Source organism: Lissotriton vulgaris, chromosome 3_1 (genome assembly GCF_964263255.1).
Source record: "Lissotriton vulgaris chromosome 3_1, aLisVul1.2, whole genome shotgun sequence".
NCBI classification, from domain to species: domain Eukaryota; kingdom Metazoa; phylum Chordata; class Amphibia; order Caudata; family Salamandridae; genus Lissotriton; species Lissotriton vulgaris.
In genome coordinates, this window is record NC_141689.1 from 152,005,412 (window position 1) to 152,024,274 (window position 18,863).

The 18,863-nt window shown below is 44.5% G+C and overlaps 1 protein-coding gene across 7 annotated transcripts in view; it reads right to left on the reverse strand.

Annotated features, from left to right (window-relative positions):
• The window catches only part of RUSC2 (RUN and SH3 domain containing 2), a 316,216-nt gene that overhangs the window by 147,374 nt on the left and 149,979 nt on the right, over positions 1 to 18,863 (reverse strand). For 5 of the 7 annotated variants that reach the window (XM_086960231.1, XM_086960234.1, XM_086960235.1 and 2 more), the window contains exon 2: positions 10,298 to 12,380. In XM_086960231.1, the coding sequence (XP_086816357.1) occupies positions 10,298 to 12,272 (1,975 nt within the window). In that variant the 5' untranslated portion in view covers positions 12,273 to 12,380. The remainder of the gene's footprint in view (positions 1 to 10,297; positions 12,381 to 18,863) is intronic. The other 2 variants (XM_086960236.1, XM_086960232.1) reach the window with 1 other exon arrangement.

The following is an 18,863-nucleotide window of genomic DNA, read 5'->3' on the forward strand; positions in this document are numbered from 1 at the left end:
AATGGGGGTGGGGTGGGTGATCTGTTCCACCAGAGATTTTACCTTTTGATCGAAGAATAAAGCAAACTCAGTTGCTTTCTTTGAAGCATCCTTAGGCTTGATGGTTTGGGGAGAGCGATTTGGGTTTTTTATGAGGTCTAAAAGTTTTTTGGGTCTGTTTTTAGCTGAATCGAGGAGGGATCTGAAATGTGATGTTTTTTCCTGGAAGATGTGCTTGTGGTATTTGGATCTTGCTGAACGTAAAAGAGAGAGGTTGGAGGTGGATGGGGATTGTCTCCAGTGCTTCTCCAAGATTCTAAGGTTTTTCCTTTCGTCATAGAGAGCTTTATTGAACCAAGGAACTGATGGGGTGGGTCTTTTCTTTTTACTTTGGAGTGGAGCAACCTTGTTGATTTCGACTGCAAGGATTGAGAGGCAATGGATAGTGAGATCGTTGACATCCGTGTCGGGGTCTAGACTAGGAAGTGAACGCATAGCAGAATCACATAGATTCCCAAGATCAATGTTTTTTGTGTTGCGGAACAACGTAGAGGCTCTTTTAGGTTGGCCGAGAGTTAAAATGTGTGAGAGGTGAAAACAGACGGGAATGAGAAAATTGTCAGACCAGTCAAAACGGATGGGAGGAGCAGTGGTAATCTGGTCTGATTTGGATATAACAAGGTCCAGAATTGAGCCCTTGGCGTGTGTAATTTCCAAACAGTGTTGGGCAAGATCGTTAGCTGAGAGAAAGGTTGCAAGCTTGTTGGTATCCGAGTCTTCCACGGAGCCCCAGTGAAGATTGAAATCACCTAGGAAGATTTGCTTGTCGCTTTGGGAATATTGGTCACTAATGAAGTCGAGGAATTCCTCCATGTTCTAGGGAAAGGCATTCAAAGGTGCGAAAGACGATGGTGCGAAAGGCTTTGATTTGGAGGGCGTTTTTGAAGATAATCGCAACACCTCCGCCGATCTTGCCTGTTCTGTCGTTTCTGAGGATAGAGTAGTCAGTAGGTATGAAAAGATCAAATGAAGATTAAACCAGGTCTCAGTGAGAAAGAGCATGTCGAGATTGTGGTGAGTGATAGTGACAGAGATTTCCAGTTTGTGTTTGGTTCCAGATCTGCAGTTATGGAGCATACAGTGTAGCTCTGACGAAACTGTTTTGGTGATGTGAGTGTCTGGACTGATCAGGGGGATAGGGATTAGATTCTTGAATGAGGGTGACCCTTGAGGGGGAGGCTGGTAAGTTCTGATGGAAGAGATGGTCTGAATGGCAAATTGAGTAGAGTTGTTAGGAAATGCGAGTGAAGGGGAATTGACATTGATGGTCTTGTAGGTAGCCAGTAAGTTGGTGATGTCTGTGGAGGACAGATTGTGGTTGGCTTTTTTGGGGCACGGGAGCAAGGAACTCCTCGGGATGTTATTCGGAGAGGGGGATATCTTAGCACATAAGAGTGAAATGGACGCTTCAAGCTGGGAAATGGAAGAGATGAGAGAATCAAGTTTAGTTTCCAGAGAGAGGTGGGCTGAGCACGGAGTGAAGGGTGGCTCCATGGTTAAGGGAGAGAGTGGCCTAGGCGAAGGAGGACAGGAAGAAGTGGGGGACTGGGGAGAGTGTTGGGGTGCGAGGATCGAAGGTGGGGAAGGAAGTGAAGTAGGCGAAGGAGGGCTGTGGGGGGCTGGGGAGAGAGATATGATGCAAGGGTCTGAGGGGGGGGAAGAGGTGATAGAAAGAAGTGGATGGAGTTACTGTGATATTTTTACTGGAGTTGAGCAGAGGTGAAGAATAGAGATCATACATAGGAGGAGAAAGTTGAGAAGTAGAAATGGATGGCTGGAGAAGGAGGGGGAGGAGTGGGGTTATGGATACAGTGAGATGAGAGGAGAAGGGGCTGAACAGGTAGGGGAGGGAGGGTAGTCAAAGGGGGCCACAGGAGTGGGGAGAAGAGAGAGGGTGCAGGCCAGGTACCATGGGTAATGAAAGGCAGAGGGGGGGGGTGGGTGAGCAAAATGAAAGTTGTGAGAGGAGTGAAGGACTGTGCAGTCAAAGGGAGGGAAGAGGGAGGAATTACCAAGAGGGGAACAGGGTTGATAAGCATAGGGAGGAATGTGAGTTTTGGAGAGATGGGAGGCGTAAGATCAGTGGGAGGGAAGATGATGGAATTACAAATAGTAGAGGTAGGGATGTGAGGCATGGGAGGGGAGAGTGAAGGTTGTAGAGAGTTGGGAGATGTAAGAACAGAATTGAGGGTACAAGTAAAGGGAAAGAGCGGAAAGGGGTGAGGAGAAAAGGGTAGGGAGGGAGGAGGGTAAGGCGGGTTGATCGTCAGTTCAGATTGTAAGAAAGGTGGATTAAATAGGGGGAAATGGGAATGAATAGGGGAGTTAGGGGGCGCGAGAAGGCAGTGGAATTGTGGGGAGATGCAGGATGTAGAGGAGGTGAAGTGGGGTGCAAAGCAAATGAGATAGGGGGAGGTCCGGTTGGGAAGGTGGCAGAATGGGAGGGGAGGGATCGAGAGAAGGAAGGGATAAGGGGTCGACCTCTGACTCCCGGGTGAGCGGTCTGAAGGAAGGTGTGGAGGTCAAGGGGGGAGAAAGTAGACAAGCTAGAGGAAGAAGAAGAGGAAGAATCTAGAGAGATAGTAGTCACAGGGGTGGGACGAAGGGAGTGGAAGATGTGGTCAAAGAGAGAGACAGGAGTCAGAAGCTTGGATCATGACAGTGCCATTGTAAAGTGTAATGGTGAGAAAGCCATTTAAGCAAGCGGAGGGAGAAATTTTTAACCGCTTCCCATGCAGGAAAGAAGAGGAGGAGGAGACCTTGAAGGAATTGAAGAAGCGGGAGGACCAGGAAGGGATGTCATTAGTGAAGAACTTACCACTAAGACGGTCCATAGCAGCAGCGCCATCTGCTCAGCGCCGCACGCCGCCCTGCACCCCAGGCTTGCTTTTCGCTCATGACATTAGGCTGTATCTCTGTGCCAGCGTCTGCTGTGTGAGGAAACTTCATGGCCGAGTTCCCAGGTATTCGTTTCTGTGTGAAATAATGAGGCAGGACGAGGCCTGCTGCCTTATAAAGATGTTTATAACATCATAAGTCATCTGGTGCCTTTCTCGTCATGACCTTTGAACCCAGAGGTCAGAGAGCTTGACCCTGCTGGGCACTTGATATAAACCGCTTGAGATCCTGAGAACAGCACTGCATCTCCTTGAGATTGGGTTGCACACACTAGACTTTCAAGTAAATTGTGCTTCTTTCTGCCCTAACTCCAGGAGCCTGCTCCCCTCCACGTCACATCCTGCCCCCTGGGCTCTGGCCTCGACTCCCACCCTCAAACTCTTCTATGCGTGATTGTCCTATTAGGAGAAATAGCTCCACGTTGAGTGCTCCGATTGTCTTTGTAGTTCAGTATGGGCCATAAATAATAAATACAGGATTATATTAAAGTTATTTCGGCAGATCAAGGTTGGCGCGCTTTGCTGGATCAGAACCAGTCTCATAAGAGGGGACTTGTTCTAGCCAAAAGGTCAAACTGTATTTCATACCTTGTGGAGAAAGGTCACCCTGAATCTTTGCAGCATGCTGATGAAAAGGGACCTTTGAGGCCAGAGAAGGGATTACATACACAGCCCTGGTGCATGTCCGATTTTGCACTAACACGTGCCACATTTGGACCAACTAACAGTGACACCTTAAGGATTTTGGGGGCCCTGGGCAAAAGGTATTTCGGGGCCCCTGTTCAGAGAATCTTTGAATTATCCAATTTCCGCCTATCCATGCCCTCGTGGTCTAGGTCACTCAGTGCAGAGGCACACTAATCAATTCTAAATGTGTTTACATCTAATATTCAGGGATAGTGATGTGTGTTTTCAATATTATAACACAGCTGCATCTCACTAATATGACTACACCATGAGACACCCTCCCATTTCTTATATGTCAGGTCTGGTTCTGATCTAAAAGAAACGTTTTTTAGGGATGTTGCATTCAACATAAACACAACATTTCTCTGCAAAATGTCTGTAATTCACTGCGAGACCAACACCCACATTAAAAATAAATTAAAGGAAAACTGTATTTAAGACAATCTGTTTAAAGAATTATTCAAGGTCATTAGGACGAGCCTCCCCTGCAGAACAGAGCTGGCTCTATCAGGGGCCCCCTGAAAGGCTGGGGACCTGGGCCAGGGCCCACTTTGCCCATGCCTTTAAACGTCGCTGCCAACTGAGGATACAAATGGAATGGTTTGCAGGAGGTGAAAATGTTGATGCACTATTGCAACAGCATCTGCAATGGTGCGCTTTCACAACGGTTGTGAAAAATGGCACCCATGCAATTTTCTGTAATCTGGCCCCTGGTGAAAACACAAACTCTGCACCTTCGACTCACAGCTCAGCCCCAGATAGGTGATTCTGCACTGAGCCTGTCAACACAAGCACACAGAAATTGACCCACAAATCTTCTGGCCCCTTCTTGTGACTAAACTTTTATTTCCGTGTAATTTTGTTCTAGATGATGTAGCTAGGCAGAAATAGGCTAGTGCATTGAAGCAAGAGAGATTGTGGCGACCTCAAGGCCAAGAAGGTTGGATCAGAGTCAGTCATATGTTACCTCTGAAAGTCGAGTTTGTCTGGGCAGAGCCAATCACATGCAGTGCTTAATGTGTGCTGGTGCTCGCAGTTAGCAGGCACCGGGATTCTTTTTTGGGGACTGGGACTTATTTTTACATCAGACTTTGGCCCAGAGATGGAGAGAGGAAGTCAGAAAAGGGACAAAGTTAGGAAAACATTGACAGAGGGAAAAAGCAGCGATGAAAAAGAACCTGATAGAGTGAGGTAAAGAGACAGGACGTGTCAGATGGTAGGAAAAAGAGGTGTGAGGTGGAATCACATCTAGGCCGTTTTTGAACTCAGCAGCCTCGACATTCCCAGCAGCGGGCTCCTTTTTAGGTCAGGTAGCGTAGATGTCTGGGTGCAAAAGACCTATTGTCAGGTTACCAGATCTTACAGTGGGTTCTGAGCCCGCCCATTGCTTACCATTGGTTATAATTATTCCATGGCTTGAGTTGTCCATCTTGTGCATGCCCCTCTCCTTAAGCATACCTTCTTTACTTGTACTCTTCCATTGCTCACTATTAGGTAACTACTTTTTTTCCTTTTGTTTAAGCATTCCATGAGAGTTCATGTGTTTTCCAGTTGCCTCCCTGTGTGCTTCGCTGCCTCGCACCGGTGCTTGTTTTGCTCTCTATCTCCCTTACGTTGCTCTCTCTTACCCATGTGCTTCTTCCTCCCAGCTGCATGTTGTTTTCTTTTGCCCATGTCCTTTTGTCTCCCTGCACTCCATGTTACTCTTACACCTGCGTGCGTCAATTTCCCCCCTGCCATCCGTGTTGCTGCCCCGCCATCCGTGTTGCTTCCCCGCCATCCGTGTTGCTTCCCCCACTGGCACCCTTTGTGTTGATTCTCCCTACCCGTTTTTGAAAACAAAACATGCACAACTTTTCTTTTTAATTACCATCCACAAATAAAATGGAAAAAAGGCTACTGTGTCATTTTATAGGCACACACACATGTCGTGGCACGTGAGCTCGCCTACAAAATGAGACAATCGCATCATAGCACCTTTATTTTCTCTTTAACCATGTTAAACAACATCAGGGATGCAATACAGTATCCAGTGGTCGAAGTGGGAGGGATCGGAGGGGCACAACGTGCCCATATGTGTATAATTTAAGGAATACATTTCCCCTACTTTCTGTGAAAAGATACCTGTCCCGGGACGGTTAATTACAAGAGCTGAAATGCGCAAACTGTAGGGTAAGGCAGGGAATCTCCTGTGCTGTGAAACCAAAGGTGGGAAGACAGTTAAACAAGCCTTCTCGCCAGGGTGCTTGCTTGCCTGAACGAAATATAATTGTGCACAACAGGTCAAACTGCAAATATAGAGGGTGCTCAAAAGATTAACTTCACTTCCATTGTTTTAACATTTGAGCAGTATGTTATTTTATATGTACAAACCTGAAGGTGAAAGACCGAAAAAAGTGACAGCATATATATATATATTTTTTTTTAACCACACCTTTGACCCTTCCCCACATTTACTCACCACGCCCCATTGTGCAAAGCATGACACTTACCATACTTTTTTTTAATGCACTGCGACGGCGGACAGTATCGCTAAAAGCCACTGGCTAAGTTAGTAAGTCTCAGAGGCGAGACCTAGTTGCTGTGCCATTGTTTGTTATCTTTGTTTTTTTATCAATTGAGCACAACATTTACGTGTTAAATGTGTGCTTTTGGAAGTCTGTTAGATGAAGCTGTGACGAATCAGGCAGGCAGAGTTGTGGCTGAGTCAGTCACATCGTAGGGTTACTCCTCTGAACGCCCAGGAGGCTGGGCTGAATCATTCACATCTTAAATGATTTCCTACCAAATGTACGTAGGGCTGGGTGGGATCAGTCCCATCTCAGGGCCTTGTGAATCCGAAAGGTAGCTACAGCTGCAACTGAGTAGATCATCTGTCAGGCCTGTACCTTTGAACTGTTGGTATGGCTTGGCAAAATGTGTCACATTTTAGTTTTGTGATTCTAAAAAGGCAGGTTAGGCTGGGCAGAGACAAAGTCATCAGAGCTGAGCTAAGTCATATGTTAGGCTTGAGTCTGAAATGATGGCTCCGCTGGCAGCAAGCAGTCATATTTCAGACTGGCAGGGCCAGAGCTGATGCAGCAGTAGGTTAGATATATGTCTCTGGAAGGGCGGGCGGGCTGGGGAGAGCCAGTTACATATCAGGCATGTGTCTTCACATGGAAAACTGTCCATCATCAGAATCCTCCTGCATTAACTTTGATTTTAGGAACAATTTGCGTCCCTGCTTGTCTACCCTGCTCCATTCCCTCTTCCCTGGAAGAGAAGGATCATGGGAGCCTCTGTTAAGCTGGAATTGGGACTCCGTGAACTGGTCACGCTATCCAGTTGGAGGGCAAGGGTACTGGAAGGTTTGGGACACCATAACCTATCATACAATGGTTTGGACACAACATGGATAACATGTTAGATTGACTTGTTAAGCATGTTCCCGTGAAGGGGCTGGTAGGGATGTGCAGAGCCAGTCTCATGTCTGGTGAGTGCCCCTGCAGAGGAGGTCTATAAGGGAGGTAGAGTCATTTACAGCCAGCTGCATGTTGTCACTGTCGCTCTAATGGGCTGGGAGGGTAGGACAGAGAGCCCTAGAAATGCAGGTAGCTTCAATGACAAGCTAGGCATGGGCCTCTGAAAGGCGAAAGGGCTGGGTCAGAAACACTCACAACCTTCAAGTGACCTTTTGACATACTCAGTAGGGCTGGCTAGGAAGTGACATCTCAGGCCTGTGCCTCTAGGAGGCTTGGAGGGCTGGAAAACAGCATTCACCAGTTCAGTTTGGACAACAACCCCTGTGAGTTAGATTCACACCTCTGAAAGCCAGGAAGGGGTGAGACATTGCCAGTCCCACCTCAAGAGTGTGCCTGTAGACGATAGGTGGGGCTGTGCAGCTGGTGCAGGCCCATGAAAGGCAGGTAGGGTTGGGAAGAGAAACTCAATTCAAATACAACTTGTCCTATCTGCGGTTTGTGCCATCAAAGGGTATGCAATGCGTTTATTTCAGATTTATAATGGTGAGATGAGGCCCGCTCAGCCCACGTGCCTTTCATGGCTCTTTGTAGAGATTCTGTCAGGCATAGAATGTGCCAGTGCACTCTATTCTCTGTGTAAGAAAGGGATGTTCAAAGCAGCTGTGAACCTTGTAGGAAAGTTGAACACTGACCTAGGAACAAAGAGGTTCAGTACTTGAAAGCTTAAGCATTGAACCGTTGTTCCATACAAAATATCCCCCAAGCCTGCAGGGCCTGACTGTAGCTGCTGCGCATAAAGAGAGGGGATGAGAGAAAGCGTCTGTGCTGGAGAAATACACATGAGGACCACAGAGCTCTGTTCAGCAGAGGAAGAATGGAGCAGGAGCTTCCCATTGTTTAGGTTACAATATTTATGTAGAGGATATTTTGCTAATGATATTCTGACATACAGCCACTACTGCAGCACCAATGCAACATCAAGATGCCACATTAATGTGGTGCAACATCTAAACTCCATTTCTCTTGTTATCGCTGTCATATTACTTTTGATGTCAATCTATTGCAAATATTTTCTCATTCCTAAATCCATTCCCTTGTTCGTGTTGGATCTGGAATGCATTTGTTGTGGTTTGTGCTCAACTACCATGATGTCAACCCTCAGCAGGAAAGTGGTGAATTGTGAAGGGTTTAAAGGTAACAACTGCAACTGAATGAATTTAGCATTTGAATTACGAATGGAGGCTCTACCATGTTGTGTGTTTTTATTTACAAGAAAGAAATATGGGGAGAATTTGTTTACTGGAAATCAGAAACCTTTATTTCAGAAGTTGGACGGGTGGGGTGGGGAGGCTGTACGGCCACAGGATAGTTCAAATGGACCACTTTGTAATAGGCTTCCTTCAAAGGCATTAATCAATTCAACTATACGTGGAGACCGGAAGTAATATGTGTCTTTTTCTAACTAATCCGTACAGATAACTGCTGATGCTTGTAACTGGAGGCCAGCTATAAGAATTAACTAGTGGATGCGGAGCTGTCAGGAGGATGCAAGCTCTCACACAGTCAGCATTGCCTGCCAATCAGCAGCTGTTCATGAGAGGATAACACTTGGTATCAGTCTTCTGTGTTTGTGCTCCCGCAAACTGCAGAACAGGGCCTACAGTGTGGTGCATGTGTCATGGTGCCATTGATATGCTAACACTTTAGCTTGGAACTCGAACACTGTGCCCAAAGAGATCTGTTTTGAGAACCACTTGGTCTCCTACGATGCTGATGCAGTAGCAATATTCAGTAAAGTCACCTCGCTCTGGACTCTACCTAGCGGCCTGCTGAACTCGGACCTACACCCCTCCCAGCAACTCCTGTAAAGAACCTCAGAATATTAATCTACAACCAACTCACCATGAGCAGCCGAGTGAATGCAATCTCCGTCTCCTGCTTCCACACACTCATGATGCTCGAGAAGATCTTCAAATGGCTCCCACCAACACTGGTAGAACTGGCACACAAGCTGTCATCACCTGAAAGGTGGACCATGGCAACCTACTCTGGGCTAGAATCCACGCTCTGCTGACTAGAAGACTCCAGACCATAAAAACTCAGCAGCTAAACTATCTTCAGTCTCCTACCTCCGCTCACGTTACCTGCTAAAACCTAAAAAAACCCTCTAATGGCCCCCAATCCACTAACCATCACTCTTCACACTCCTCATGCACACATACGAAGCCTTGCACAGCATTGGCCCCCACATACATCAACAACAACATAAACTTCCACAAACATACCGGACACCGCCGCTAAGCTGGACTCCTACCCGCACATACTAGGGGTCCGATTTACAGAACTAACTTAAGACAAAATCCTAAACTTACTACCATTTTGGTATTCACAGAAGGCACTTACTCATTTTGGTATTCACAGAAGGAACATACTCATTTCGGTATTCACAGAAGTTAGGAGTCCTAACTTTAGAAGTCCTAAATGCCTTCTGTGAATACCGAAAGTCTTAAAGTTAGGATTTTTCTCAGTTTAGGAGTAATAAAGTTAGGAGTCCTAACTTTAGGACTCCTAAATGCCTTCTGTGAATACCGAAAGTCTGAAAGTTAGGATTTTTCTCAGTTTAGGAGTAGTAAAGTTAGGACTCCTAACTTCTGTGAATACCAAAATGAGTAAGTGCCTTCTGTGAATACCAAAATGGTAGTAAGTTTAGGGTTTTGTCTTAAGTTCGTTCTGTGAATCGGGCCCCCCGTGTATATATAGCTCCAGACCCAGAGGTCGTGCCTTCTCCCACCTCACTCCTAAAGCCTGGAATGACCTGCTTCTGCACGTCAGAGCCACTTCCTTCCTTATTGGATTTCACTATAATTACATTTGTTAGTTTGGTGAATTGACGTTCATGATACTTCTACTTCCTACTCGCAGGTGTTTCCCAGGATACATTTTGCACTTGCCAGTTCAAATGTGCACCTCAGCTGTTTGACGCTCATCCATTTGGATTGGCTTGTGAAGATTTCTTTTCTGAAGTGCAATGCATGTTACATGCTAGGGTGAACCCACGTGACACTCACCGTCAGGTCCACCTCAGCACTCCATAGAATCGAGCTAGATCTGCACTATACAAGTAACACTTCATAGAAGCTTCATAATTAGCTCTACTACTACAACACCTTGCTAACCCTAAAGCATAAGAATGAATGCTTTGAGACTTACTCAGTGCTCTCTCCTTACCATCTGCTTTCGCTCTGACATCTCGGTGTATATGGCCCAGGCCTGAGCTCCCCGAATCCAGCATCTCAAGATGAAAGATATGATCAGTTCCACCAATACCAGGGTTAGAGTCATCGCTGGATCCTGACCCATTGCTGGACCCAGTCCGTCGGCGTTCCCCAAAGCTCCCATTTCCATCCCATTCCTCACAGCTGCGGTCCAGGCAATGGATGAAAGGCATGGTGGGGAGACTCCGGCTGTGGTGTTCACCATCATCAGCAAAGACAGGATGGTCCCTCTGAAATTCTGGGATGGGGGAAAACTCCAGAGAGGAATCTCCGCTCATTCTGAGTGGAGGGCTAAAGCTAGTCTTTTTTCTGCTTTTGGCAAGTTCAGCAAATGAAGTCACTCGTCTAGTTGTAGTGCTGTGAGTGGGCACAGCTTGGCTATCGCTCAACTTAACTGGGCAACTCATCATGCGCTCTAGCGATGCCAGTCTGACTGGGGGGCTCCTGTCCAGACTGCGGTCATAGCTTCGAGATCGCTGCCTCCCAGTACCTGAATTAGGGGGTGAAACGTTGACATAGACCTGACCCTCAATTGCGTTCTCCGTTTGTCCTTCTTGGGACCTTTCTCTGGAATACTCAGTATTATTTTTCTGGTTCATTTCTGGCCTCCTGAACAGGTAGTACTCAGTTGGCTGAATGGGGCTTCCTTTGGTGTGATCCTCAGAGCAACTGGTGATGGAGGAACCTGCGGGGCTGGGAGACGACTGAGAAGATAGGTCGCATGTTACTAATTTGTAATAGTTCTGTGTGGCCACCACCAAGCGAGCTTGGCTTTGCAAGCAAGATGTGACATCCGAGCTTTCAGAGGAGCATGGCACGGCATCGCACTGAAGGTGGTACGAGTTGCAGTTGGCATCAAACAAAGGCGACGATGGACGGTAGCATCTGCAAGCATTGCCTGAACCTTCTGGGTGGTGCGAGTCACTTGACATTTTGGATTCAGTAGGCGAAGAGTGCAGATCCAAATAAAAAGCCCCAGTGTCTGAATGGCTACAGAAGGACGAGTCGCAGGAAAGGTTGCCAGAATTCATGTTTGACCTGGTGTGTCCGTTCATTTTATTGTAAAGTGCGCTGAAGTTCACCAGTACACCGTCTGAGCTATTGCAGGAAGAATCGCTGATGTAGCCCATCTGCTGGTCTATTATTTCTGACTGGCTTGATGCACTGTAGCACCTGCAGTGTTGGAGTTCAGAGCTGGAACAGCTGCATGTCCTACTGTGCATAATCTCCTGGTTCCGCATTGACTCGTCCGAGCTGTTGTTCCAATCCTGGTCACCACAATCGAGTGAGAAGATGGAGGATCCATCATGGTGGCAGCTGTACTCATCCATCTCCATTGGGTCATGAGGGATATGGCCCTGGTTAATGTTATTCCTCTTTAGAAGGCCATCCGCCAAGAAGTTGGCATCCTGGCCATCAACCACTCCAGACCTGCTTGGCATGTTCCAGGGTTTAACAAGACTGCTGGACTCATGGAGATGGAAGGCTGGCAAGTTGAGGTCATTTGCCTGCAATGACGACCTGCCCACCTTGGCGTTGTGAAGGTGAAATGACGCTTGGCCAACACCTTCGTTGCTGTCCCCTTCATCTTCGTTTTCACCGAGGAGGAAGGGGTTGTGTCGCCGGTTAGCCACCAGAACTTTACAGTCTCTTGCTTGGTTGATTTCATCGTCTGAGGGCCCAGAGCATGGGTCAAGGGCCTGCACGAGGCTGCTGTACAAGAGTGAGTCTGTCTGCGAGAGGTGACGCTCTGGGAGAGAGGTGGTCCGGGTAATCCCCAAGTCACGCTGGCAGAAGGGGTTGGTTCTCTTGCTGGTGCTGCAGCATTTCCTGTCTGGGACTTGGCAGTGCACCAGGGGAATGTGATGGACAATCAGGGTTTCCCCAGTTAGCTTTGGTGGGCTGTCCATGGCGCCAACCACCTATTACCACATCAGCCAAGCTGGATGCTAAATGTGGTTGGCTCTATGTGAGCACCAATGGCTGCCAGTACACATCTCATTATGGAATTTAGATATCTGCAAAGAAATAAAAATAGGCATTAATTAACCTAATAACCAGTGCAGTACCAAACAAAGCACGTTAACAGATCATGTAAAGCAACCAAGCAAGGTTAGATAAGACAGACAGTTCCATGTTTAAGGCCCACGTGGTGCTAGGCCAGATGCGGAACACCTCAGCGTAGAGCAGCTCAATCTCAAATACCACACACCGACTGCTCTAAAACACATACACTAAGATACTATGAAATGCAAGACTCCTACTGTTCATAACAAGGACCACCAAGACCCCAACCCCTGCAGAGAACACAGACAAAGCTAGTTTGGGTACAGTGGAGCCTCACTGCAAAGCACCCTCAGAGACAATCCACAAGTTACAGCACCCCAACACAAGCTTGGTCGAAGATTAACCACACACATACAGGAACCATCATGGAGAAACCCAATGCATCTCTCATAACTCACTTCACAAGCACTCTCAGTCAGGGGGATCAGCAGATCCTCCGCTTCCCAAAGAGACCTAACTCAGTGCTGCGGTACCACACTGCTTATTCCAGCTATTGTCCCTAAAGAAGTTTCTCCGGTACTCCACCATGAAGCAATTGCAGTAAGAGCAGCAATGAATTCCAGCCTTTGTTATGCCAGTGTTTGATATAGTGTTCTGCTTAATAGGCTTCAGATGGTCCAAAACCCTACAATCAGACTGGTCCATCGTCTCGGTAAAAGAAAACATGCAAGCAAGGCTAAAAAAGAGCAGCATTGCCTTCCTACTAATGCTTGAGTAACCTTTAACATAGCCCACCTTACCCCTGGATGGAGTCTTGCGTCAACCCAGACTACCTAGTAAGAAGGAGTACTCCACATACCACCTGTGGGTGTTTGTGGAGTCATTCTGTAATTACATCTGCACCTCAGAATTGACATTGCCCTCAAAAATGAAACCCCACTTTTACTTTCAAGAATTCCAGGCCTGTAATAACATGACCATACTTAAATAGGTGCTCAAGTCACACCTGCCCGGAAGCAGATCTACAGCGCTTAGATGCCAGACAAGGTATCAGTGTGCTATGTGTCACAGTCACTTTTCAAGTAAAGTTCAGAAAAACCAAAGGTGTCCCTACTACAAGGCACAGCTCTTTCAAGACTAATATAAGCACCACATTTGAAGATCAAACCCCTCAACCATGTCACGAAAAATACAATATAAGGGATTACAAAGTATTTTTTAAAAAGTAAAAATGTTTACATTACGTCAGTTAAACACCAACAAAACTCATAAAAAGTCAGATGATCTCATTAATATTTATTCTATTAATTCATACAATCACAAGTTTAAAAACAATTATTACACATAAAAACATTTCATCATAACATTTGTAGAAAACAAAGTCGACGTGGCGTTTCAATGAGTGGACAGATGTTCACCTTCTTCAGGACAGTTTTCTCTAGTGTAAGGAATGTTGTTTTTCTTCCTTATCAGTAGGCCTTTAAAAACAGAAGCAAGAGATCTTGATGATGTCTCAAACTTTAAAACCGCTAAGTTAACCCTTTCGATGCTGATGACGAGCTCAGCTCGTCATCAGCCACGGGTAACGTGTGCTGATGACGAGCTGAGCTCGTCATGTAACGCGGCTTTTTAAAAAAAGCCGCACAGCGCAAAAATCGCCGCAGCAGCGATGCGGTTAATGCCCAATGGATAAAGGCAGTGTTCGTTGGAGCCACCGTCTAGTTTTCTCAAAATATGTAAATTCTTTTTCTATAACCATTAACTTTACCCATTAAAATTGGCCTGTCGTGGATCCTATTCAAGCCAAGGAGTGAGTTGTGAATGGATACAGACCCAAAATTGCAGGTGCCCCCAATACTGGTTTTCACACTGCAGGCGATTTGTCTTATTGCCAGTTCTAGAATACCATGACAGGCCTGATAGATACCGTGCGGCCTCCCTGCATCCAACGAAAGCACTTCCGGTTTCTGGTTGTCTTTCTGAATTGTATTTACCCTTTCCCTATCCTGTAGTAGGGACCCTCCTCTTTTTGTATTTGATTACTTTTCAAGTAAAGTCATAGCTGTAGACCCTGCACTGCAGCAAAAGCTCAGAGATTAAAAGTGATTGGTGAATGGGCACCATATATAAGACAAAACATAGCACAGCTTTACAAAATCTCTTTAGTTCATTCTCATCTGGAGGAAGGAATGGTTATGCTGTGCTAGATTCTCTTATTGATCAACTGAGAGCTTCTCAGTGATTTAACTTTGGCTGTACTCGGATCTGCAGCACTACACTTTGTCTGTAGCTCTTTCTTCTTCCTATATAGATCCTCTCTGACAGAATCATCTAAATGTTCTGCTTCTACCACCTCTTTCTCTTAATATGCCCATCTTCTCAATCGCTCCCTTGGTACAGACTCACTTCTGTCTGTTCTGAGACCTTCTTCCTCAGGCTGTAAAATGCATAACCCCGCCGTCTACTAGATCACCTGCTTTCCCTCATCCACTGCTCTCAACAGTGGTTCCTCATTCGCTTCCTCAGCAGGCTCTGCTTTTACTTGCCCATTGGCAAATTTTAGGGTTTATTTTAGAGAGTACTTGAGGCTTTCCTGAATTACCATCGCAAAAGTCACCCCAGACCACTGCCACCTGCAGATTCCGCTGCACCTCCCATTCTACTCTGTCAAGGCCCTTTTAATGAGCACTAGTCTTCTGCAAGTTGAGCTACTGCAAAGACTCATTCAGTTCCCCTCCTAGGACGTTTTCCAGCACTAAGACGCAGTTCTAAAATCTCCCATCTCCACCCTGTTCAGTCATCACAGCGGTCTACCTCCCACTGACAATAAGCAGACGGTTCAGGGTACCACAGGCCATCAAGATGTTCATCCCTGTAGATCTTTAGCCTTTACTTTGGCCCACGCCTGAACACAATTAAAATCTTCAAACAAACAGACATAATGGGTTCTATACTACGGATCTGCACAGGCACTCTCGTGGTGCACAGTGACACAAAGCATTGTGCCAATTTACTTACCATTATATGCCTGCTGGATGTGAAAAAGTGAGCAGTGCCACATAAGCGCCTGCGCAATCCTTAGCAAATATCCCCCTTAATGTGATAAATAGGGAGCTCTCTCACTGTCTTATCAAGGGGTGTCTTTTCAGATAGAGGGAGGACTAGTTCTATGGTATGGAAACCCTTGGTAGATTCCTGGGGGCCGGAGGCAGAGGGAGACAGATTGTCAATACAAGCAGCAAATGTAGCTCTTTTGACATGGGAGGGACACCCTTGATAAGAAATCTACTTAGTGAGGCTTGCACAGAGCACCTATTTAAGGAAGTAATTCATAGACATTGACTTACACACTCATTCAGTACGTTACATTTTATTTTTTTTATTTTTTTTGTTTTTATTTTTTTGATTTTTTTTTTTTTTTAAACATTTTTATTGTTTGCAAGAAGTGACAAGGTTCATTACAATTCAATTCCATGCTTAACATACAAATAAAATTAATATAAACAGCAAATAAAATTGAGGAATGGAAACAATATAGAATAATCTGTAAATCAAACTTCACATTGGCTCTACTATTAAAGTAATAAACTACTAAAGCAGAAAGACCAGACTAGGCCTAATCACATTTCTTGGCCTTCAAAGAAGTTCTTCCATATCTTTTCTTTTCTCAAGAGAGCTTTTGGACCTCTAAGCTTAGCTAAAGAAAACTCCATAGTTCTAATTTCATAAACCAATGATAGCCAATCTGCAACCTTAGGGGGTTCTTTAGATATCCAGACCCTAGCTACAATTAATCTAGCACATGCTAGCAAAATCGTTAAAAGATCCTTATTGGGACAGTTCCTATCTTGAATATCTAACAAAACCATTTGTGCTGTAAGATCCGATGAATTTATTTGATTAAATTTAAGATGGTAAGATATGCGATTCCAAAAATTGGAAAGTGCAGGACAGGAGAATAACATATGTTCAAATCCAGCCGCGACAGTATTACATTTAGCACACCTAGATTTATCTGACAAAGAGTTACCTTGTGCCCAGCTAGATATTCTTTGTGGCGTATAATACAGTTCCGTGATTGTCCTATATAGTTGCATTTTCAGATTAGAAGAGTGAACTATATCATTTAAATGGGTTAGGGCACTTCCGATCTGTACTGAATTGATATTTTGGTTTAATCTGCGAGACCATTTGGCTGCGATTTGAGTTGTGTTTTCTCCCTTCTCCTTAATGAGCCATTGATATCCCCATTTAATTAATGATTTAGTTTTTTCTGAGTAAATACCCTCAAGAATATCAGATTGTTTGACTTCCGTTATTTTCAATTTATTACAAAAAAAATCTCTCAGTTGTCTATATTTAAAGTGCATATCATCCGTGAGCCCGTTTGTAATTTTTAAATTCTCAAAATCCATCAAACCATTAGTACCATACAGGTCTCCTAGTGTGTTTATATCTTGTCTTATCCACCGATTACCCAAACCGTCCGAAAATATACCGGGAAGGCCAGGATTGTTCCATAATCTAAGTTCAGCGTTGTAAAATGAACTATTACTAATGTGCAGAATTTTGTCCCAAATTCTTATAGCATGTTTAGCAGTCTTAAATTTTACTCTTTTAAAGTAGTTAGGATCGTGGACCCGTAATAGAAATTGGTTGGCATCAGCCCCCAGCATGTATTGATGAAAAAATAAAGATGGAGTGTTTTTTAATAAGCTCCTAATGCGCAAAAGAAAAGTAGCTAAAAAGTAAAAATTAAAATCCGGAAAGGTAAGTCCCCCTTTAGAGATTGGTAATGTCAGAAATTTTACCGCCCTTCGTGCCTTTTTATACCCCCAGATAAAGCTACTACAGATGCCATCCAACTTCCTAAAAAAAAGCTTATTGGGTTGTAACGGTATAGCTCTACACAAATAAAGTAGCTTGGGTAAGATTTTCATCTTAATCAGATTTAATCTCCCTAGCAAACTCAGAGGTATCTTATGCCATTTTTTAAAACTCGCAGCAGTTTCTTTAAGAAATGACCCATAATTTATTTCCACAATTTTCTCCACTTTAGCCGTAAGCTTTATACCTAAATATACGGCTTCTTTGCAGATTTTATAAGTAGATGTAGCCGGAGTATAGTTGAGTATAATTTGGGTTTTGTTAACATTTAATTTATACCCAGAGATTTTCCCATACTTATGTGCTTCTTCTATAATTGCGGGCATAGCTTTACAAACATCCGATGTATATATTGCAATATCATCCGCGAAGGCAGTTAATTTAAGGGTTATATCCCCATGTTGAGCTGGTATTATATTGATTTGGTCGTTTAAAGCATTTAAAAAGGGTTCTAAAGATAAAGCAAATAATAATGGGGAGAGGGAGCATCCCTGTCTTGTACCTCTTGCTATTTTAAAATTATCAGAATCTGTACCTCCATAGCTGATCACGGCCCGTGGTTCATCATAGATTGACTTAACCCAATCTAGGTAAGAGCCATTTATACCCATTTTGCTTAATACTGTCCACAGATAATCCCACCCCACTCGGTCAAATGCTTTTTCAGCATCTAACATTATCATACCGAGTGGGGTGTTAGTAGTTTCTGCTACATCCAAAGCGGTTATTGAGGTATTAACATGCAAAGTGGTATCTCTACCAACCACAAAGCCATGCTGTTGGGGATTGACAATGTCCGGCATATGAGGCGCTAACCGATTAGCTAGGATTTTAGCAAAAATTTTCACATCAGAGTTAAGTAGAGATATGGGCCGATACGAACCACACTCTTTTTCCGGTTTTCCCTTTTTCAGAAAGAATATAATTTTAGCGAGTTTCCATGAAGAAGGTGCTTGTTTAGAAACAATAATTGAATTAATAACTTTTTGTAGTAATGGAGCCAGCTCTTGATAGCAAAGTTTATAAAATTCACCTGGTATACAATCTTCACCGACCGCCTTACCTAATGGTAAATGGTCGATAGCCAGTTTAATCTCCTCAGTAGTAATATTAGAATTTAGTTGTTGAATTACTTCGCGGTTTAGTGCTCGCGATGGACCTAGATATTGATCAAGATATTTTTCAATCTCTGTTTTATTCGGTAACTCCTCTGGGGTATATAGATGTTGGTAAAATTTAACAAATTGATTTAAAATTTGATCCTCTTGCCCATATATCACTGAATCTGAACCAATTATTTCCTTTATTCTAGTTTTCGCTTTTCTATCTGCAGTTTTAAAGGCCAATATTTTTCCGATGCAATCGCCGCCTTCGTATTGATCTAATTTATATTTATGCAATTTTACTGCATATCTTTCTCTTAACGTTTTTCTAAGTCCAGCTTGTAGTTCCGCCAATTGTGCTCTAAGCAACTCAATATTATTTTTTGATTGTAATGTTGCTTCAGCCAATTTTGCTTCCAGGTCTGATAATTTAGATGTCATATCTTTGTTCTTATTGCGGTTTTCTGCATTAAGCCTATACACATACTGCTGGACACACCCTCT